Below are 24,402 nucleotides of genomic sequence, written 5' to 3' on the forward strand. Positions count from 1 at the left end.
TCCAGTTCCCGCCGCGCGGTAAGGCGCCTTTTACGTAAGACTCATCGTGACCTTTCACCCCACCTCCCGCGCTGGAACTCTTCTCCGGATTCGCCAACGGCCACGTTCTCTTAGGCGCTGCTTGAGGTCGTGAGGCTCGGCACGTGAGCCCAGTCCAAGGGCGGGAGAAAGCTCGAGGTTCTGGGTGTTCGTTGCGTAACTGTCCAAACCGGTGAGTGCTGAGCCGGACTGCCATCGTTCCTGGCTGCGAAGTCTGGCCGTCAGTCTTGCTGTTTAATGATTGTCTAATACAGTACCTGCCGTGCTTACCCCATGAAATTGTTGCGAGGGCAACATAAGGTCATGTGCCTAGGGAAGAGACTCCGTTCTATTTGCCTTCCTCTTGTCTGGCCAACATTTTTATTGGTGTTCATGTATAATGTGGGTTTCCCATAGTGCAGACAAACCAGACAACTTTGCTTTAATTTACCCATGTCAGGAATCAGTCAGTCATCAAGTCCTGACATTCTTTTCTTCTCTGTTCCCAGGTCCTTATTTAATCTTTGTATGTCAATGTCCTGTAAACCGGATAGCAGTACTACCTACTGAATATGGTTTTGAGGAGCAAATGAGATAGTTGATTAAATATAATGAACAAATATTGGGCACGTGTTATAGAAAAAAAAATCAGGGTAATGAGGTGGACAGGGGTAAGGTGTGGTGCTAATCTATATAGGGTGGTCAGGTGGGCCTCTCAGGAGGTGATACTGAACAAAGGTCTAAAGTGAGGAAATGAATTATGTGAGTATTTGGGAGGAAAGTAACTTCAGGTGGAATAGCAAGTGCATAGGCCCCAAACAGAAATAATGTTGCCTTGTTTTATGAAGAGCAAGGGCTTTGGATCACAGTGAGTGAGGAGGAGCGTGGTAAGAAATGAGGTTAGAGATAGTGAGGGCTTTATCATAGTGCCTGGGAGGCCATGGTATCAACTTTGGATTTTATTCTAAGTGTGCAGGGAAGTCATGCAAGCTTGAGGGTGGAATAGTGACTTGATCTGATCTACATTAACAGAAATATTCAGCTGCTGTGTGTATATATGATTATTTTGGGGGTGATATAAATAATGATATAGGGAATTTGTCATTTTTTATTATTTTTCTACTCTTGCTTTGTTCATTGCAGTCATCCCTTACTAGATGCTTTGTGGAACGAGTTTAAATGACTAGCTACAAAGTTTATCAAACACTTTTCAATACAACACATAACATACTTGTTGAGGTGGTGTATAGCTGCATCCAAACGATTCTGTATTAAATTACTTTCAAATGCACAATCCCTGCTATTCTTGACCTCAGTATTTCCAGTAATGTCTTCCTTAAAACAAATTTTTATCATATTACTCCTTTGCTCAAAAACCAGTTGTTACCAGTTGTCTAGGAGATATAAGCATTACACTGCCACCTCCTACTTAAATTCTATTTCAAACTATTGATATTGTTAACTGGAAGACCTGTTAAACATACTTGTCAGTACATGATGTGCTTAAGTACTTAATATAAGGCTTTGTTTGTTTATTTTGAGAAAGCACACATGCATGCACAAGTGGGGAAGGGGCAGAGAGAGAAGTAGAGAGATGGAGAATCCCATGCAGGCTCCGCACCATCAGCGCAGAGCCCAGTGTAGGGCTTGAATTCACTAACTGTGAGATCATGATTGGAGCCAAAGCCAAAGTTGGACGCTTAACTGTCTGAGCCACCCACGTGCCCCAACACTTTTTTAAAATATATATATTTTAGACAGAGTGAAAGTTGGGGAGAGGGGCAGAGGGAGAGAGAGAGAATCTTAAGCAGGCTCTATTCTCAGCACAGAGCCTAATGTGGGACTGGATCCCATGACCCTGGGATCATGACCTGAGCCTAAATCAAGAGTTGGATGCTCAACTGACTGAACCACCCAGATACCCCAAGGCTTTCTTTTATTAAATTCACCAAACATTTTTTCATTCAACTCTTCTCAGACATATGAAAATACCTACTGAATTGGGTCACTCAATTGAATAGTTTCCCAATTTAAAAAACTTAAAAAAAATTTTTTTTAATGTTTATTTTTTAAAGGGAAACAGAGAAAAAGCATGAGTGGGGGAGGGCAGAGAGAGCGGGAGACAGAATCTGAAGCATGTTCCAGGTTCTGAGCTGTCGGTACAGAGCCCGAAGTGGGGCTCAAACCCATGAAATGTGGGATCATGACCTGAGCCGAAGTCAGACAGTTAACCAACTGAGCCACCCAGGTGACCCCCCAATTAAAAAAAAACTTTTAAGGCAAATAAAAGAATCTTTGTAATAGATGACATCTTCTCAGTAAAGGAAATAATGTCATAAGCTTAAAGGTGATAATAAACTCCGTTCAGTTTCAGTAGATGACAGTGCTTCTGTAAATTGGGGGTTAAATGGTCTACCAACATAAAAAGATTGGCAATAAATTAAAACTCAGCAGACACCTGTGGGAAGCAATATCTTAGAGTCCAAACAAACTATGCTGTCAAAAATATATTTGACACAATATCATATATTAAATATTTTTGCCAAAATAATTGAATCTGAATCTGGTGAAGCTTTCAAATAAGCCAGTTTATACAGGGGATAGAAGAACATGTTAAATGACACCATGGAGATACAATCTGCCAAATAAGATGGGAAATTTTATAGGACAAATGCCCCAATTTCTTTAATAAATGTCAAATAAGGGAGAAGGGGGCAGGGGACTAAGGTAGATTTTTTTTTTCCTTTGAGTCTGGTTGACACACAGTGTTATATTAAATAAGTTGGATAAGTTTATACATTATGATATATTTCACCATAAGTGTAGCTACCATCCATACTGATTAGATTTAAAAGATTTTAAGAGGCATTGTTTGGATTTTGTTTTGAACAAACTAAATGTAAAAAGACATATAAAAGCATGAGAAATTAAAGTGGAATCTCTACTTCAGTAAAGATTTATATTGAGGATTTTACAAGTGAAATATGATGTCTGTAATATGTTTTAAAATAATCCAACATCACGGGGGAGCCTAGGTGGCTCAGTCAGTTAAGCGTCCAACTCTTGGTTTTGGCTCAGGTCATAATCTCCCGGTTTCATGGATTCGAGCCCTGCATTGGGCTCTGTGCTGGTGGTGTGGAGCCTGCTTAGGATTCTCTCTCCCCTCTCTCTCTGCCCCCCTCCCACCCACACTGTCTCTGTCTCTCTCAAAAATAAATAAACTTAAAAAAATAATAATCAATGGGGGAGAGGGTGAAGGAATAGAATGGATAAAACAAAATTGATCATTTGTTAATTATTGATCTGGATGATGAGTAAATGGGGAGTGTATAATAATATACCCAAATTTCATGGATGTTTGAAATCTTCCATAATAAAACTATATATGTATGCATACACACATATTTAATTTCTGTTTTCATGTGATCTTGCCAAATGAAATCCTCCTGATTGACTTCCACTTAGAATCTCACTTTGTTTGACCTTTTGCTCATTTCAGAACCCTGAATATAGACTGAATAGAACCAGAAAGGCTTCAGGTAAATAGAGATGGTTATGACTTTGTGCCAATACTATTTATAATCAACTCTCCAATCAAATGAATATTGGGTGAATTTTAACCACAGAACAAAACCTTTACCTAAACATCACATATTTTTTCCTGAAATAAAGCAAAAATTTTAAAATTAATCTCATTATTTATACCTTTTTGATCAGCAAAATAATATTCCCAGTATGCTAAATAATTTTATACAGGGATTATCTTCATGAAAATGTTTGGTTGAAAGAACACATTCCTTTACTGAATCAGGAACTGCATTACAAGAGGTTAGTGCTATTACAAATGTTAGTTGCTGATGAAATTAGACTATGGAAGGGCATTAACTAGATAGTTTACCCTTACTCACTGGCTATGTCAGTCAAGGACTAGTCAGGAAAACTATACCAGTTATTTTAAACAGAAAATTTAATATAGGGATGTTGTTAAACAGGGGTTGCAGAACTATGGTGACAAAAAGTGGATACTGCTATAAGAAAGCAGTAGCGACTGCAAGAAGTAAGTACCACTCTGTGTCCCCAAGACCACTGCACTGGTAGGTTAGTGATTTGCTGAGAAGACTCATGGGACTCAACATATAGTTGTACTCACAGCTATGATTTCTTACAGCAAAAGAATATAAAGCAAAATGAATATGTGTGAAATGTTGCCAACCAGATAACCTCATTAGAGACTGTCATATACCCAAGTTCCAGACTCCACAAACCATATTGCTTGCACAGTTTAGGCACAGTGAGGCAGTCTTATCAGTTCTGGAAATGGTGAAAACTTACCTGAAATACAGGTTTTTAAATGCCTGCCAAAGGCCAACCTTGTAAGCAAGTTTTTCAAAGAATAGCAGGCAAGCCTGACTTTTCTGCATACTCCCCTCCTACTGAGGGAACAAGGAAAAATTCTGGGCTATCAGAACTTAGAAACTTAGTGAAAGGGTCCCACAATACTGGGACTCAGATCTCTGAGGGGAGACCAGTGCTTGCTCAGCTGATAATAGTGCCTAAGAAGCATAAAGGTGACATATCTCCTATTCCCAAACTCCACGGAGCCGGGACTCAGGTGTCTAAGCAGGAAGCATCAATTGATAATGGGGCATCTAATGGGATACAATGAGGCCTTACTGAGAACATAGGAAACAGTTTAAAAATAAGTAACTTGCACACACTAGAAACCAGCACGGCCAACAAGTCAACACTTATCTTCTGACCTTGACTCAAAATGCTGCTTTGTAGGGACCCCTGGGTGACTCAGTTGGTTAAGTGTCCGACTTCAGCTCAGGTCATGATCTCACAATTTGTGAGTTTAAGCCCTCCATCAGGCTCTGTTGCTTACAGCTCAGAACCTGGCTTCAGATTCTTTGTCTCCCTTCCTCTGCCTCTTCCCCACTCGTGCACACTCTCTCACTGTCTCTCTCTCCCTCACAAAAATAATAAACATTAAAAAAAAGTTCTTAAAAGAATGCTGCTTTGGGGCACCTGGGTTGCTCAGTTGGTTGAGCTTCCGACTTCGGCTCAGGTCATGATCTCACAGTCTGTGGGTTCGAGTCCCGCATCAGGCTCTGTGCTGACAACTCAGAGCCTGGAGCCTGCTTCTGATCCTGCATCTCCCTCTCTCTCTGCCCCTACCCCACTCTCACTTTGTCTCACTCTGTCTCTCAAAAATAAATAAATGTAAAAAAAAATTTTTTTTAAAAAGAATGCTGCTTTGTATTATATGACTTCTTGAAAGATGAAGCAGCCACTCTGTAATACCAAAATATTAGAACTGATTTTTAAAACAGCTCAATTAGAGTGAGTCAAAATTGGAAACTTGAGCAAGTGATTCAAACCAGCAATGTAAACAAGAGAAAAGAAGATAATTGACTACCCAGGAAGGGCCACAAAAAGTAACAATATAGTTTAGGGGCTCTTCTCAGCTTTCCAGATTCAGAGATTTTTAGGTTAGGGCACTCAGAATTTATCAAGAAAATGGATCATCCTAGTTATATGACCAGCCTCTTATCCAACCCTATAATTCTCCTTTTGCAACTCCCTGCCACACACTGTGGCATCTAGTCACAGAACTGCCTCTAGATTCTACAGACCCCGTGGTGTTTGTTGCCTACGCTGTCTTTTCCTGGAGACTCTTCCTATTCCCACTTCCATCTCCTCTACTCCCTTTCACCTGGTTAATTCTTTCTTCATCCTATGAAACTGATCCAGTGTCACCCTATCCAGAAAGTCACACCCTAGGAATTATATATAGCTACATATAGCGTGGTTTGATATTTCTGTACAGTTCTAAAATCCTACAAATATATTTATTCTAACCACTTTGTATTATAATTGTTCCTATGAGTCTTTCTCCCAGCCCTGGACTATAAAGCAGCTGAAATACTATGGTTTCTGTGGTATTTCTATAATATATGAAAACAATAGGCAAAATATTTTATACTAGGATTACCATTTTAAAAATCTGAGACATAGTTTGTATTCTCCTATCTTCTCTTTTTGGTATTAAACATTATTTCTTTTTTTCGAAACATTATTTCTTTTTAAAAATATTTATTTTTGGGACAACGCAAGTGGGGAAGGGGCACAGAGAGGGGAACAGAGGATCCGAAACTTTGTGCTGACAGTCTGACAGCAGTGAGCATGACGTGGGGCTGCAACTCATGAAATGTGAGATCATGACCTGAGCCAAAGTTGGACACTCAACCAACTGAGCCATCAAGGTGCTCATGAAACATTATTTCTTTAGTCAGTTTGCGTAGAATGTGGGTTTCAGATTTTTCAGCTCTTGTGTCCTCTACAAGTAGTATATTTTGTTGAGATTGCTCCTAAAGATGCTTTTGTTACATTAGCAAATTCTCTTGCCATCTGAGATGTGGTTGGTTTTGGCCAGGGCACCTTCCCTCACTTAAAGCCATCAGTTACTCTCTTAGTACTGTCACCTTATTTCATTTAAATTAAGCCTATTTCCCTCTTATATTTTTTCCTTTTACCTTTGGGATTATTTTTCTTAACAACAAAAAAAGAAACAAATGAATCGGGGAGTGCACTTTGTCTTCTGTTATATTGAGCCATCTACCTGAGGTAACAGAACTAATTTCATTATTCTTGCTTCAAACAAAGGCCTTTGTATTTTCTTTTTTTTAAATTTTTTTTAACGTTTATTTATTTTTGAGACAGAGAGAGACAGAGCATGAATGGGGGAGGGGCAAAGAGAGAGGGAGACACAGAATCAGAAGCAGGATCCAGGCTCTGAGCCATCAGCCCAGAGCCCGACGCGGGGCTCGATCTCGCGGACCGTGAGATCGTGACCTGAGCTGAAGTCGGACGCTTAACCAACTGAGCCACCCAGGCGCCCCCTTTGTATTTTCTTTAACATTTCACCAAAAGCCTCAGCTCATTGAGTGTTTAGCTTTCCTTACACTATTTTTATGTTTCTGCCACTTAAAATTTTCTTTTTGTGTGTGTGGGGGGGTGTCTGGGTGGCTCAGTTGGTTAAGCTTCCGACTTTGGCTCAGATCATGATCTCACTGTTCGTGAGTTACAGCCCCGTGTCAGGCTATGTGCTGACTGCTCAGAGCCTGTAGCCTGCTTCAGATTCTGTATCTGTACCTGCTCTCTCTCTCTTCCCCTCCCCCTGCTCATGTTCTGTCTCTCTATCAAAAAATAAATATAAATTTTTTTTTAATTTCTTTTTCCCCCCACCCAAATGTGGGAAAACTGCCTGGGGATTGCAAAGCACAATAAAACAATTGTATGAAAAGAGAAAACAAAAATAACCAGTCAAAACAAAGTTATTGTATCTGGAAGTACTTAAAATTGGTAATTTGTATTTTTTTTAAGTTGCATAGCTTTAAAAAAAAGTTGCAAGATGATTCATTACTGACAAACTGTTTAGCAGTTTCATTTAAGAGGAAACAATATATTTAATAAGTTGCAATTTAGTAGATAATCCTAGATTTAATTAATTATAATGTAATTATATCACTTGATTTACTCTTTGGACTGCATTGTGATATTGTTAAATATGTGATTTTAAAAATTAGCGTTTTAACTTTCTGATGTAGAAGTGTATTTTCCACTCATGGGGGAAAAAAATAAAAACTTGAGATTATGGTCTACACTCAGAGAATGTGTTACTGCTTGGTTACATTTATTGGGTTCACATGTAAGACATTAAGGTATAAGAAGTAAATTATGTGGTCTTCAATTTAAGAAGAGGTGTGCAGAAACCTGATGTTGGGGAAATAAAACAGACTCCGAACTAAAAAACAAATCAAAACCTAAGAAGTTGCACAGCTTTAGGGAACTTAATAACAAATGAAATTTTAAATCAGTTAATATTGGCATCTGAATACAAAATGTTTATCAATATTACCTTTGTAGATGACTATCAAGGTATGTGCAGAATTTTCTAAATCCCCGTGTGTACTTTGTATACATATTACTCTGTTCTGTATGTTTGTCCATCTCTCTATTGCTGAATCTTAGAGACCTCAGATTTCCGGCTGAGTATGCCTTCATTTTTGTTTTTGTTTTTCTAGTAACGGATCTTCATATCCTTTCACTTTTTCAAGCATCTTCAAAAGACAACAAAATCTATAAAAGAGAAATCTGATGTTTAATCTAAAGGTTGCCCAGGGCAAGATCTGTTTATCTCAAACCATTGGTGCAGCCTTTATGATATACAAACAAGACCCTTATGTATAGATAAGGCAATCACGCTATAATATCACTGTGCTGCAGTTCTTCAAGGCATATTGCACATTGCTCAGCATTTTTACTCAGTACATTCTTAGAGTACCAGTTCGTTATAAAAGGATATGTCAGGAACAGCTGGATGGAAGAACTGCATAGGGCAAGGTATGTGGGAAGGGAATCAGGGTTTCCATGCTGAGTGTGCCACTCTCTCTAGTGGCCACGTATTCACCAACCCAGAAGCTCCTGATTTATTTTTTTATGTAGGCCTCCTTTCATCTTTTCTCCTTTTTGTTAAAGTCTAACTTTACCAGGACTTGTTGTATTTATTCATATTAGCATCTTTATGCTTAAACTCTTTCCTTCTTTTTTGGAATAATTTGTGATTTTTATAGTGTGTAATTTTTGCCAACATTTACTTCTTACACAGTCTTCCCTTTAAGAATTTCTGGGTAGGGGTGCCTTAGTGGCTGAGTCGGTTGAGTGTCCCACTTCAGCTCAGGTCATGATCTCATTCATGGTTCATGAGTTTGAGCCCCACATCAGTTTACTGCTGTCATTGCAGAGCCTGCTTTGGATCCTCTGCCCCCCTCTCTCTCTGACCCTCCTCCCGCCCACACTTTCTCTCTCTCAAAAATGAATCAACATTTATATATTCAAGTCCCTGTTAAAAAAACTAGTCCTCTCTCTTTGCTTGAGGAATATACAGAGACCTCTGACTTATAAGACAACAGGTACCTGCTCAGGAACTTTCCTTACTTTCCATCCTGGATCCCAGACCAGTAGCTGCAGTTAAATCATACTCTACCTGGCCAAGAAAATTCTGGACCTGTTAAGGATGGAAAGGGACACCTCAAAGGAGCTAAATGACCAAGCCAATAGGTACCATCCATAGCCGAAAGACGGCATAAGGAACTAAATTCTGAGTGTCCAAGGGGCGCCTGGGTGGCTCGGTTGGTTAAGCGTCCGACTTCGGCTCGGGTCATGATCTCACGGTCTGTGGGTTCGAGCCCCGCGTCGGGCTCTGTGCTGACAGCTCAGAGCCTGGAGCCTGTTTCAGATTCTGTGTCTCCCTCTCTCTGTGACCCTCCCCCGTTCACGCTCTGTCTCTCTCTGTCTCAAAAATAAATAAACGTTAAAAAAAAAAATTTTTTTTTTAAATTAAAAAAAAAATAAATTCTGAGTGTCCTAGATCAAGGGGCAGGGGTAGATAGCAGAACATTGGATAGCATGATATGAATCCCTGACATCCCATGATATGATACGCTGACAAGAATCTGGAAAGGCAGTGCTAACACTCTACTAGGATGGCTCTTAGAAACTCAGAGAAAGTAATGGCCCACATTAAGTGGCAGGAATGGCAGGACTACTGTGGGATATGGTGGATGAAGGGATGATCAAAAGACTCAAAGAAGTAGCTACGCTGGAATAGATATTCAATGCTAAGGCCGGAAAACTCAGCAGTTATGTTCCATGGGAAGGCTCAGAGAATACTCTGTTTCCTAAAGTAATAAGGAATGTGACAGAGCACCAGCATCACTGAATAAGACTGAGACTAGGGTGAAGTGAATGAGGTACTTGCCTCAGGTGCAAAATTTAAGAGAGTACCAAAAAGTCCAGTAACCAATATAAATAAATAATCCTCTAATACATTTTTAAAAATCAAAATTAATGCAGGGGCACCTGGGTGGCTCAGTTGGTTAAGCGATTGACTTAAGCTCAGGTCATGATCTCGTGGTTTTTGAGTTCAAGCCCTGCATTGGGCTTTGTGCTGTCAGCACAGAGCCTGCTTCGGATCCTCTGTCTCCCTCCCTTTTTGCCCCTCCCCTGCTCATTCTCTCTGTCTCTCTCAAAAATATTTAAAATATATTATTAAATAATATAAAAATATTAAAATTAAAAAATATTAAAAATCAAAATGCAGAAAAATCCATATGAACAAGATACCAAATCTTAAAGACAGGATCAATGTTTCTGATTTTCTCGTTTTCCCCAGACTCAATATGGCCCAGCAAAGCACTGTTAGTTATGGTGGCTGTTCTTTACAGGCCTCTGGAGATAGTGGCAGATAAAGTTACAGAGCTGAGTTCCATGATAGCAATGGGGATGATGGGATCCCCAAATAGAGGCCACCTGGTGAGGTTTAACTATCAGAAGGAAGGTGGGCAGAATTATGATTAGCACAAGGTTAGAATGGCTGCCTGGAGGGTCCTGACCTGCAGAATGATATTTAGATGGTTGATTCAGTAGGATTTCCTTAGAGGCAAATTGATGGGCGGTGTACAGAAGTATTGTTCAATTTATTACAACCAAGAGAAATCAAGGATGGATGTTTAGGAGGCTGAAGGCAGCTATTCCAGTTAGGAAAGAAAAAAAAAAAAGTGGTCCTTTCCTTTAGTTTTCAGACCTGAGCTAGTTTTTAAACTTAGAACGGTTTGATTTCAGACCATGTGATTGAAAGTGAAACTAGGTCCTCAGGAAGGACCATGTAACACCTTAGTATGTGTTAATGAATCCCCTAGTACTTCTCCAAAGGTACCTATCATTTGCTCTCAAAACTATACATTGGAAAAAGTGGAATAACCAAATATTTTGAAGGCTGTAGGCAAAATGTCCAAGTTGACATTGATACCCAAAGTGTCATAGTGGCCTCTCTTAGAATGGTGGTATATAGGGTCATAAATGTCCTGGCCCAGGTCTGGCTCACAGTGCCAAGTGTCATTTCCCAAGTTGCCAAATGTATAATTGTGATGAGCATAATAGAAGTTGGCCAAAGTCTCATAAGTTCCAGAGCCTATGGGATAAGAACATAGCAGGGAAGGATACTGAATAGCTCCCCCCACACCCTGCCAAGATAGGAAATAAAAAACATTATTATATCCTAGGAAATATGGCAGAGATTAGTGCCTTAAAGACCTAAAGCATGCAAGGATGGTGGTCCACATTATATTTACAGTGACGTCAGACCCTTACAAAGGCTACACAGATCCTGAGGATGACAGTGAATTATCACATTCAACCAGGTAGTAGCCTCAATTGCAGTGGCTGTGCCAGATGTGGTTTCTAGAGCGAATTAAGAGATTAACATGACCTCAAGTACATGGTAGACAAGTATTGATCTGATGAAAGAGTTGTTTTCCATCCTTAACGGTAAGGAGTATTTAAACAGTATGCATTCTCTTGGGGTAGACAACAGTATACATTTTAAATTTTATCCCTGAATTATGTTAACTCCCCCCTAATGCAGTCTGTCATAAGAACTATCATAATACAGTCTTAAGCAACATGGACATCTGGACATACAGTGAAACCTTGGTCCACTATATTGATGGCATTATGTTAATCCTGTTAATAAGACTAGATGACCAGGAAGTGGTAAATACTTGGAGGCCTTGAAAGACATATGCTCCAGAAGGTGGAAGATAAACCCAAAAAAAAAGAAAGGGTCTGCTCCATTGGTGGTATTTTTAGGGCAGGATTTCTCAACTGTGGCACAACTGACATCCTAGGCCAGAAAATTTCTAGTTTCAGGGAGCATCTTGTGCAACATAGGATGTTGAGCAGTATCCCTGACCTCTAGATGCCAGTAATCTCTCCCTTTAAGTTGCTCTAGGTGTTACAGTCCAATTCAGGGAGATAGACACAGAAACAATGATAACACAAAGTAATTACTTAGAGATGTCTGTGTTATTTCAGGAATACGGCACAGAAATATCAAAGCATACAATCTATATCTCAATCCTAGGGTGAGGTTCCTGGCTGGGGTGGCACTGGGCCAGTCTTACCGGATGAGGACTTACCATGTGACAGAGAGTAGAGGATATGGGGGTGGGAATAGGAAGGAGAATCCTCTAGGAAGAGGATAGAGTTGTGACAACCAAAATGTCTCTAGACATTGCCAAGTATCCCTGGAAGACAAAATCACTCCTAGCTGAGAACCACTGTTTTAGGTACATAGTGGCCTGGGGCATGCCTGGACATCCCCTCCAAAGTAAAGGACAACTATTGCATCTTGTACCTCCTACCACTAAGAAGGAAGCACTATGCTTAATAAGTCTCTTTGAGTTCTGGGTGGCATCAAAAACTGTGGGCTTTGTACTGTAGCTATTGTTATTATTGCTATTGCCAACTTGTTGACTCTGGTACCTGCTGACTATACAACACCTGTCATTGACCCAAGGGCCATAGTCTGCCCAAAATTCCTAACCCTCCTTCACAAATCATATTTCTCTGGTCCTCATATACCACCTTCCTCTCCTCCTGCCAATTTCTTAGTTTAGCTAGTAGCAACAGTCATCCTAAGGCGAATCATTAGTGACAGTGTTTTCTGCTCTTATGTACATCTATCATGAAGAATCCAGTAGCAAAAACTATGTGGCTGCTGTCTCTGTATTAGCTAACAGAGGCAGTATAGAGCAGGAAAGTTTGGAAGATATTTTCATTCAACATTCATTCATTCATTCATTCAACAATGTAATACTGCCAGGCATCTGTGGTACCATCTCATCTCATGCCATTCTTCCCTCCCTCCCCCTTACTTCACTCTGGACACAAACCCCAAGCTCATTCCGACCTTGGCATATTTGCACTTACTATGTCTGGAATACTCTTCTCCCCAATCCTCATTCCATTATTTCATTTAAATATCTATTCAAATGTCATCCTCTCAGAGATCTTGCCTTTTCTGTTCATCCTATTCTTCCTTAAAAACATTTTTTTTGTTGTTGTTATTAAGTAATCTCTATGCCCAGTGTGGGGCTCTAACTTATGACCCTGAGATCAAGAGTAGCATGTTCCACTGACTGAGCCAGCTAGGTGCCCCCATCCTATCCTCCATCCTGCCCACTCTCCCTTAATTCTGCTTTTTCTTCATAGTGTTTGGCAGTACCTGAAATTATACAAACACACACACACACAGTTTTTAATCTCTGTCCCTCAAATAATGTAAGCTCCATGAGGACAGTGTCTTGTTCAACATTGTATTCCCAGCATCTAAAATAATCTCTGGTAATTATATTACTGGGTATTTACCCAAAGAATATGAAAACACCAATTCTAAAAGATATAGGCACCCCTATGTTCATTGCAGCATTATTTACAATAGCCAAGATATGGAAGCAACCCAAATGTCCATCCCTTATCAATAGATGAATAGATAAAGAAGATATGGTGTATATATACAATGGAATATTACTGAGCCATAAAAAGAATGAAATATTGCCATTTTCAACATGGATAGATGTAAAGGGTATAATGCTAAATGAAATAAATCAGAGAAAGACAAATACCATATGAGCTCATTCATATATGTAATTTAAGAAACCAACAAAGAAAAAAGAGACAAAAAAACAGACTCTTAAATATAGAGAACAAACTGGCTACCAGAGGGAAGGTGGGTGGGTGATGGGTGAAATAGGTGAAGGGGATTAAGAGTACAGTTATTGTGATGAGCACTGAGTAACGTATAGATTGTTGAATCACTGTATTGTGCACCTAAGACTAATATAACACTGTATGTTAATTATACTGGAAAAAAAAAAGGAACAAGTGATAGCTACACACAAGTTATAGAAGACTATAACTAGGATGATTCCATTTACATAAAAGTTAAAACAAGTATACTTGATTACATACATATGTAGTAAAAGTATAGAGAAGTACAAGGGAATAACTAACACAAAATTCAAAACATGGATTTTCAAGTATGACTGGTGGAGCTATAATTGATGCAAGGAACACTGGAGTCAACACACAAGAGACTGATACTATTCTTGAGTAATAGCAGCTGCATGGGAAATTGTACATACTCTTTGTGGATACAATGTGCTCCGTAATTAAAAATGAAATGAAATGGGGGCGCTTGGGTGGCTCAGTCGGTTAAGCGTCCGACTTCAGCTCAGGTCACGATCTCACGGTCCGTGAGTTCGAGCCCCGCGTCGGGCTCTGGGCTGATGGCTCAGAGCCTGGAGCCTGCTTCCGATTCTGTGTCTCCCTCTCTCTCTGCCCCTCCCCCGTTCATGCTCTGTCTCTCTCTGTCTCAAAAATAAATTAAAAAAACGTTAAAAAAATAATAAAAAAAATGAAATGAAATGAAAATGAAATAAAATAATGGCTGGTATAGACTAGGTCCTCATTAAATATTTATTGATAGGTCCTCAATAAATATTTTTTGAACGAATGAATGGTAAAATTTACCTTTGGCATTTATATCAATCAGGTTTTAACTGGAGAAACACCAGTAGGGGATACATATTAAGAGATTTACTGCAGGGAATTGGGTTTATGCAATTGTGGACACTGGCTAAGCAAGTCCAAAATCTGAAGGCAGACCATCAGTAAGGGCAGTCTGGAACTTTCTAGCAGAGGCTGAAGTTGCTATCCACAGGTAGATTTTCTTCTGCATCAGGGAAACCTAAGTTCTGCTGTTAAGGCCTTTCAACTGATTGAATTAGATCTACCCAGCTTATCTAGGACAGTCTCCTTAAAGTCAATTATTGTGGACTTTCAGCATATCTATAAAAGCCTTCATAGCAACCCCTTAGATTGGTATTTATTTGAATAATTAGGGACTGTAGCTTAGCCAAATTCACATATTAGAAGACATCACAGCATTCCAGGCACCTAATGCTTCTGTGCCACAATCCCTTAGCTGTTTGGGACACCTCCTCAGACTTGATTTATATGTGCTGTAACTAGATATTTCAGCATTATGAATCAAAAAGAGCTCTCAGTTGACCTTTAACTAGAAAAATAAACTAATTAATGAATTCACACTATTATGTGAAAATACTGCTTCTATTCTAGTGAGGCCTGGTATAGCTGGAAGGTAGAGAAATCTACCCTAGTTCAAGAAAATCAGTATTTAAAGAATGGGCCTTTAGAAGGTGGGAGCTGGAGATAGTTCTGGATTCAGGGTAGCTGTGGGGACTTGAGCAGCAGGAGTTTATGATCCCTCAGTCTTATGTCATTCAAGTGACATTTTCCTTTGATTCTTTCTGTTTCAATAGCAACCAGCAAGTTCCTTTCATACTTCCAGTTCAAATTTCCAAGAGAAGGAATCTTGGCCTAGCCAGTAACTTCTTTTTCTGTGGGTAGAATGTCCTGTATTCTAGGCCACGTTCTAGGTAGCTGGCCAGGTACCTATCTCTTCCAGGAGGACAAGCCAGTGCTGTTTCCCTGAGCAGAGAATTTGGTCAGTTAAGTTGAAGCTAGACATGACAGGCACATTGACAGACATATTTAGAACATCGTCTCAAGGTTATCTTTTTTTTTTTTTTAACGTTTATTTATTTTTGAGACAGAGAGAGACAGAGCATGAACAGGGGAGGGGCAGAGAGAGAGGGAGACACAGAATTGGAAGCAGGCTCCAGGCTCTGAGCCATCAGCCCAGAGCCCGACGCGGGGCTCGAACTCACGGACCGCGAGATCATGACCTGAGCTGAAGTCGGACGCTTAACTGACTGAGCCACCCAGGTGCCCTGGTTATCTTTTTTTTAACCGAGTTATGCGTTAAAATTTCAGAAATAAGACTCGGTAGTTTTGGGATTTTAGGCATAACTGAAAGGGAGATAGAAGTTTTTGGATTTTTGGCTTTGAGTAGGTAGAGTCTGATATTCCTTTGATATAGGAGACTTCTAGGAAACACTGCACATCAAGATTGTGGGCCATTTATCCATGAAAGTCCTTCTTTTACCTTAGAAAAAATGGGCTGGATAAACTGTCAGTGGTTTTCCTATAGCATAGAACTTCAAGGCCTTTATAGTTTTATCCCCAAAGGTAATTTGAGAAAATTACATCTAGCATTTAACATTCTGCAAAACTGTTACATCTTGTTTTTTGTCCAGAAAAAATATGTATGCTTGTTGCTTTGCGGTATTTTTTTTGAGACTCAGAAAAGCCAGCCTCCAAGTGCTCCTGATAAGAAAAGGAATGAGGGTGCCTGGCTGGTTCAATCAGTAGAGCATGCAACTCTTGATCTCAGGGTCTTAAGTTCAAGCCCCACATTGGGTATAGAGCTTACCTGAAAAGAAAAGGAATAGGGGCACCTGGATGGCTCGGTTGGTTGACTGTCTGACTTTGGCTCAGGTCATGATCTCACAGTTGTGGGTTCGGGCCCCATGTTCAGCTTTGTGCTGACAGCGAGGAGCCTGCTTTGGATTCTGTCTTCTTCTCCCTCTTGCCCCTACCCCATATGTATGTGCATGCGTGTGTGCTCTCTCTCTCAAAAATAAACATTAAAATTTTTTTTAAATACTTAGAAAAGGAATTGATTTTCCTTTTTTTTTTTTTTTTAAATTTTTTTTTCAACGTTTTTTATTTATTTTTGGGACAGAGAGAGACAGAGCATGAACGGGGGAGGGGCAGAGAGAGAGGGAGACACAGAATCGGAAGCAGGCTCCAGGCTCTGAGCCATCGGCCCAGAGCCCGACGCGGGGCTCGAACTCACGGACCGCGAGATCGTGACCTGGCTGAAGTCGGACGCTTAACCGACTGCGCCACCCAGGCGCCCCTTGATTTTCCTTTTAATTGGATGTCATCACTGTCAATTGTTTAGATTATAAAAGCTAGATCCCTTTTCTAACTTTTGGAAAAAAACTTCACCAGAAAAGGGCAGGAAATGTATTTTAAGTGATATCTGAGTATTATGTATTAATATTGAAAATGGAAAGTAAAAAGTACTTATTGAAAAATCTCTGTTACTTATTGTCTGAATGTCCAAGTCATTGTTTTATTAAAGAGTAATTAGTCCTTAGAAGAAGACTAAAAGAAGGGAATCTCCCTTGATACTTTGGCAAATTTTCTCATGTCTCACTATCCTATATATGCCTTTGCCCTACAAAAGTAACTGAATACCGGGGCACCTGGGTGGCTCAGTCAGTTGAGCATCCAACTTAGGCTTAGGTCATGATCTCACGGTCTGTGAGTTCGAGCCCCACGTCCGGTTCTGTGCTGACAGCTCAGAGCCTGGAGACTGCTTTGGATTCTGTGTCTCCCTCTCTCTCTGCCCCTCCCCCACTCATGCTCTGTCTGTCTCAGAGATAATAAACATTAAAAAAAATTTTTTTTTAAAAAGTAACCGAATACCTAGGAACCTAGAGAAATACGCATATAATGCAAACTGGCCAGCAGGTGCAGCTTCTATCTTGGAAAGACAAAGGACATGTGATACCTACCTTGTGTGTGTTTATAAAAATAATATGTGTTTTTGGCAGAATATCTGGAAAATACTAAAAATTTTTTTTATAATTCATAATTTCATCATTCATAAACATCCACTATTAACACTATAGTGAATTTCCTTTGCATGTATTTTTACAGGACAGTAATTTCCTTCTGTATACAAATTCATCTTTTTTTATAAAGTAGAGCCGAGAAATGCAATGTTTTTGTGATTCTTTTTGTCAACATGGATGTTTTTTAGATTGTTGATTATTGATGGATAATAACACCCTTCTGTAACTCCTTATTTCACATTCTTTTTGCCTTTCATTATTTAAAATTAAAAAAAAACTTTTTTTAATTTTATTTTTGAGAGAGACAGAGCATGAGCGGGAGAGGGGCAGAGAGAGAGAGAGAGACAGAATCTGAAGCAGACTCCAGCCTCTGAGCTATCAGCACAGAGCCCCATGCAGGGCTCTAACTCACAAACCACAAGATCACGACCTAAGCTGAAGTGGGACGCTTAACTGACTGAGCCATCCAGGCACCCCTCCTTTAATTATTTTAAAACATGTTATTTTGTATATATAAAAGTATAATCTGTGTTTAGGTTATAAACCATGTAAGTAATATCTGTGGGCCCTCTACCAATCCAAGAACTAGAGTTTATTATTAATAATTTGTATAATAATCTACATGTTTTCTCTCATCCCCTTCTTCCCCCAACTATAACCTAAATTAAAACAATTAAAAATTGAAAATTTCATCTCATCAGATTGATTTTTTTCACTGATTTGTTACTGAAGTTTCTACTAAGTATTTGTGTTGTGAGTCTTATCACACAGCCAGGTAAACTGTTTTCTTTGTGAAGGCTCTAACCTTAATCCTTACTTGTTTTCTTAGGCTGCTTCCTGTACCAACTTCACTTCTAAGTTATGTTCTTTTCATTTCTAAAGTCCAAGGCTTGCATTGACACTTCAAAGTTATGCTAGTGTAATGATGCATAGAAAAAGACAGCCATAGGGGTGGCTGGGTGGCTCAGTCGGTTAAGCGTCCGACTTTGGCTCAGATCTGATCTCACGGTTTGTGGGTTTGAGCCCTGCATCGGACTCTGTGCTGACAACTTGGAGCCTGGAGCCTGCTTCGGATTCTGTGTCTCCTTCTCTCTCTGCCTCTCCCCAACTTGTGCTCTGTCTCTATCAAAAATGAATAAATGTAAAAAAATAAAAATAAAAAAAAAAATAAAAAGACAGCCATAAAATTAACAACTCAGGCAACAACAGATGTTGGTGAGGATGTGGAGAAAGGGGAACCCTCTTACATTGTTCATGGGAATGCAAACTGGTACAGCCACTCTGGAAAACAGTATGGAAGTTCCTCAAAAAATTAAAAATAGAACTACCCTTTGACCAGCAATTGCCCTACTAGGTGTTTTTCCAAAGGATATAGGAGTGCTGATTTGAAGGGGCACATGCCCCCCAATGTTTATAGCAGCACTATCGACAATAGCCAAAGTATGGGAAAAGTCCAAATAGCCATTGACTGATGAATGAATAAAGAAGATATGGGACACACACACACACACACACACACACACACACACACAGTGGAATATTACTCGGCAATCAAAAAGAAGTCTTGCCATTTGCAACAATGTGGATGGAACTAGAGTGTATTATGCTAAGCGAAATAAGTCAGAGAAAGACAAATACATCATTTCATTTCACATATGTGAAATTTAAGATACAAAACAGAAGAACATAAGGGAATCAAAAATAATATAAAGAGAGAGGTCAACAAACTGTAAGAGACTCTTAAATACAGAGAACAAACTGAGGGTTGCTGGCAGGGTGTTGGGTGAGGGGATGGGCTAAAGGGATGAGGGGCATTAAGGAGGACACTTGTTGGGATGAGCACTGGGTGTTATATGTGATGAATTACTAAATTCTGTTCCTGAAATTATTATTATACTATATGTTAACTAACTTGGATTTAAATTAAGATAATCACCCTTTACACAAAGAGTGAAAAACCAATATAATACCAACAATAGAACCTTTATGAGCTGTCAAAAAAAAGAAAAAGAAAAAGCCATATTCTGATCTTTTAAAAGTTCCTGATTTCAGAATGACATTTAGGGTTAAGAGAGGCATTTCATCAGTGTTAATGATGATGATCAGTGGTTTTCTAAGAACCTATAAAGTTAAAAGGCTTTTAGGGTGGCAAAGTTCTTGCTGTGTAATTTAGCAACTGTGTGACTTGCACAATTTATATATATCCCCGCCCTAGTTTTTCTCTTATTTCTTAAATGGGATTAGCAACAACTTGTCTACTTTACTAGGTTGTTTGTAAGGTAAACAGTGCTTGGAAATACAATGTTGTAAATGAAACTCCTACCCAGATGGTAATTTTATTTTTTTGAAGGAAAATCTTGAATTTCAGCACGTAGGATGTGACTGCTTATAGGACTGTTTCTACAGCTAACCACTGCAACAGCTGAGAGACAGATGCTAAGGAAAGCTTTTGTCTTGCACCAAGACACCTTCCGGTCTATTTGGAGAAAATAAATTGGAGGTCTGAGGTTTCTCCCAGCCATGAAATCCGTAGTGTTTCTTACTGTACACTGTTCTCGCGTAATCCACCTTCCTCCCGGGCAAACTTACTCCCTTAAAGACATTATGGGCCGCCAGACCATTTTCTCGGTCACCACGAAAACCGCCTCTGGCCCAACATTAGCTCCTCCCCCACCCCCACAATGCATCTCTCTGTTCCATCTAGGTGGCTACTCTGTCACGTGTCGCCCAACGGAGCGCGCTCCCGCTTGGCGCATGCGCAGAGAATATCCCCCAGCTATTTTTCTCCGTGGCAGCGGCGGCGAGCGGAAGTTCTTGGGAGCGCCAGTTCCGTCTGTGTGTTCGAGTGGACAAAATGGCGAAGATCGCCAAGACTCACGAAGGTAAGCCGTCTTTCCCTAGTTATGTGTCTTCTCTGCTGCCTAGCCAGCCAAGAGTCAGTTTTCCTAGGCTTTGTCTCGTCGTGTGGTTTCTTTTGTAGGGTGCCGAGCCCGCGCTTGGGGGCCTTGGTCGTCTTCTTCGCACAAGCGGCGCAGGCCACTGCCCCACGTAATGGCGTCCTACTTAAACACAGCCGGCAGGCGCTTTGTTCCGTGTTTGGGTCTTGCTCCTTCAGAGTTGCTTCTGTTTTCTGACCAGAAGGCCGCATTTAAACGGATCGCTAAGGAGTAGTCCAGGGCAAGGGATCGGGGAAACGGGCGTGAAAGCAAAAAGTCTCCCTCGCCTCTCAGAACTATTGGCCGTTTGTGCAAATGAGTCTGGAGAGCACTGAAATACGGCAGCCGCTTTTTGGGCGGCCCCCAAATCGAATTTAACCTAACCATTACTCTTAACTTTGGCTAATTTGTGTGTCTTCAGGCGTCAAAGATACTTTGGGTTTTTTGTACGAAGTGATTTGGGAATATTTGTGGTATATTGGTCTTTTTCTTTGGAGACTGGATTATTGGTGGAAGCGGGAAAGGCACATTTATATTAATGGCCAAAGCTTTCGAGGTAGTTGATCATTTTATGAAAGATGGAGAATATAAAGCTAGGAAAATGTTGAGAATAGGCTGGAGTCCTTTAGGGAATATCCAGAAATGGCAGGTAATAGGGTCACTTCAGAAAAGATGAGGCGTGGGAATTTGGGACTGCATTCCTTGGTTTCTAACGTGGAATCTGAAGTGTTTATCAAACACGAGGCTTCCAAGAGAATCGGTTATTTCACTCGTCGTTTCCAAGTGCCTGGCTCAGTATAGTGGAGTAACCAAGACTAAGGCCGTCAAAAGTTTTACAGTCTAGTAGGGAAACAGATGTGTGTACGTTTTCATCTTTTATGAGGCAAATGAATGCTTAAATAGAAATACAAGCAACATGTTCTGGGATCCTGGGTAACGGAGTGATTAATTTATGCTTAGGACTGTTTCATAGAGGAGGTGACGTGTCCCTGGTGTAAAAAAGTGCGTTTTAAATTAGGGGAGGACATTTGAGTGTGAGAGACATCTTGTAAGGAGGCAGGGAGACATGAAAGTTTGTTTGAGTAGTGGACTGTGGCAGGGAAAGAGGGTTCAAGGAGGGAAAAATGTCCATGGATCTGGAAAGGTTGGTTGGGACCAGAGCGTGAATGACATCAAATAGTTGTTACCCACCAGAACCGAAGTCCAGCTTTCTGCAACTTCTTTTTTTTTTTTTTTTTTTTAAATTTTTTTTTCCAACGTTTTTTATTTATTTTTGGGACAGAGAGAGACAGAGCATGAACGGGGGAGGGGCAGAGAGAGAGGGAGACACAGAATCGGAAACAGGCTCCAGGCTCCGAGCCATCGGCCCAGAGCCTCATGCGGGGCTCGAACTCACGGACCGCGAGATCGTGACCTGGCTGAAGTCGGACGCTTAACCGACTGCGCCACCCAGGCGCCCCAACTTTCTGCAACTTCTAAAACATGCTAATCAATTGGCAATGACTTTAAATATTCCTCTTATTGATGGTAGGTATTTAGGATTTATACACTGTTTTAACTCAGAAGTGTTTTTAGGCACTTTTTCTTTAAACTAACTCAGACATACTTTTTGCAAAATAATTAGAAAATGTAAAGATGGTGCTATTCTTGTTCCTTCAGGAGTAGGTTGTTCATTTGGGGCATTTTGTGGCTTTGTTTTTTGGTATCCTTATCATAAGATACTTTTAGACAGGAAAATGAAAATTCTGATCAGTTTTCCTGCATTTTTTGAAACCCAGTTAAAAGCTTTGATCTGCAGAAGATTGAAATTCATTGGCCAAATTTTTGTCATTTTATTTGGGACTGTGCTGTGAATATGAAATAACTGATGCTGTAAAGAAAGTATGGGAGTGTTCAGGTAACATGAGAGCACTGTGTACAAGACATTTTCCATCACTGTATGACACTGAAGATGATAAATGTTTACTGGAAATACAATATTTACATAGTTTCTTACTCCCTTATGAATTTACCTTGACAACCGTAGTTCTTTATTATGCATCTCTTTTCCCTTGATAAGTCATCTCTGATAATCTGGAGCAGAATTCTTGGTGGGGCTTTTGTTTTTGTTTTCATTTTGGTGCTACTGTAGCACTTTATAAATATTAGAATATTGGGTTAAGATTTTTTTCTTCTACTTTGATTGTTGTGTATAGGAAATGTACCTTCGTATCCCCGTATCTAGTGCCTAATGGGTACTGAATATTAACATTTATTGAGAGGTTATGCTGGAAATATTAAAAGTTTCACAGAAAGGGGTTACTTAAACTGACCTTTGATTGAGTAGGTTTGGATGCATCTGTTTGGCTGAGGTAGGTGGGAAGACTTAGTAACATATTAGAAATTTTCTGGGCTGAAAGGAAAAAATGTCAGGTAAGCATCAAATTCAAGAAGGCTTTAAACACTGATCTAGGTTTGACGTGGCTTTCCAGTGACTACAGTAGTGCCTCCTCCTTCTCCCAGGTAACAAGTTATTTCTGCACTTCAAGAAAGTCATTGGTTGCAGTGTGAGGAATGACAGTAAGAGCAACAATTCTTAGGCTAGTGAAGTAGTTGATAGAAGAACTTGACTTTGAGCCTCAGTGGGGTAATTTTTAAAAACGTGCAGAGTACTTGTTTTAGAATTGTCCATCATCATGTTGCTTTTTTAAATAGATACTCTAATCTTTTTATCCCTGAATGTTGCTGGTAAAAACCTTACTTTGTTGTAAGTTATAATTTATTTATTGTTTATTAAAAAAGATTTTTTTAATGTTTATTTTTGAGAGAGGCAGAGTGTGAGCAGGGGAGGGGCAGAGATGGAGACACAGAATTTGAAGTAGGCTCCAGGCTCTGAGTGGTTGAGCAAAGAGCCCAACGCAGGGCTCGAACCTATGAACTGTGAGATCATGACCGGAACCGAAGTGGGACTCTTAACCGACTGAGCCACCCAGGTGCCCCTGTAATTTATTTTTAAAGTAATGGCTGCATCAGTTTTTTTACTTGAATTTGGTGAGTTAAATAAAATTGTATTCTTTTTTCTTTGTAAAGTTTATTTTGAGGGGCGCCTGGGTGGCTCAGTCAGTTAAGCGGCCGACTTCGGCACAGGTCATGATCTTGCGGTCCGTGAGTTCGAGCCCCGCGTCGGGCTCTGTGCTGACAGCTCAGAGCCTGGAGCCTGTTTCAGATTCTGTGTCTGCCTCTCTCTGACCCTCCCCTGTTCATGCTCTGTCTCTCCCTGTCTCAAAAATAAATAAAACGTTAAAAAAATTTTTTTTAAAAAGATAAAGTTTATTTTGAGAGATAGCTTGATCAGGGGAGGGACAGAGAGAGAGACTCTCAAGCAGGCTCCCGTACTGCTTGCGCAGAGGCCAGCATTGGGCTTGAACTCATGAACCACAAAATCATTACCTGAACTGAAATCAAGCGGTGGACGCTTAACCGACTGAGCCACCCGGGCTCAGTGGTACTGTATTCGAGCTGAAGTAGGTTCTTTCCTGTGTGGTTCTTTTCACACAGCTATTAGTTCCCATCATTGAGCCAAACTGGTAACTTTTTTTTTTTTCTTGCTGTGGTATTCCTTTGAATATTTCTATTAGGGTCAGCCCTTAACATCCTTTTTAAGCAACCTGATTGTTTTTTTTTTTTTAAATTTTTTTTTTCAACGTTTTTTATTTATTTTTGGGACAGAGAGAGACAGAGCATGAATGGGGGGGAGGGGCAGAGAGAGAGGGAGACACAGAATCGGAAACAGGCTCCAGGCTCCGAGCCATCAGCCCAGAGCCTGACGCGGGGCTCGAACTCACGGACCGCGAGATCGTGACCTGGCTGAAGTCGGACGCTTAACCGACTGCGCCACCCAGGCGCCCCAAACCTGATTGTTTTTTATCCTGGTGGCTTGCATTTTCTATAAAAAGAGTTGGACTTGTTCAAATCAATAAAATCTTTTGGACCTT

The 24,402-nt window shown here is 40.2% G+C and overlaps 1 protein-coding gene across 3 annotated transcripts in view; it reads left to right on the top strand.

The window, feature by feature from the left end:
• Window positions 1-85: 85 nt before the first annotated feature.
• SF3B1 (splicing factor 3b subunit 1) overlaps window positions 86-24,402 on the top strand; it is a 59,376-nt gene continuing 35,059 nt past the window's right edge. Inside the window, exons 1-2 of one of the 3 annotated variants that reach the window (XR_009256473.1) lie at window positions 86-211; window positions 20,197-20,374. Coding sequence is in view for 2 of the 3 variants with exons in the window: in XM_058710303.1 (XP_058566286.1) it covers window positions 20,347-20,374 (28 nt within the window). In the remaining variant the exon portion in view is untranslated. The remainder of the gene's footprint in view (window positions 212-20,196; window positions 20,375-24,402) is intronic. The other 2 variants (XM_058710303.1, XM_058710281.1) reach the window with 2 other exon arrangements.

Source organism: Neofelis nebulosa, chromosome 2 (assembly GCF_028018385.1).
Source record: "Neofelis nebulosa isolate mNeoNeb1 chromosome 2, mNeoNeb1.pri, whole genome shotgun sequence".
NCBI classification, from domain to species: domain Eukaryota; kingdom Metazoa; phylum Chordata; class Mammalia; order Carnivora; family Felidae; genus Neofelis; species Neofelis nebulosa.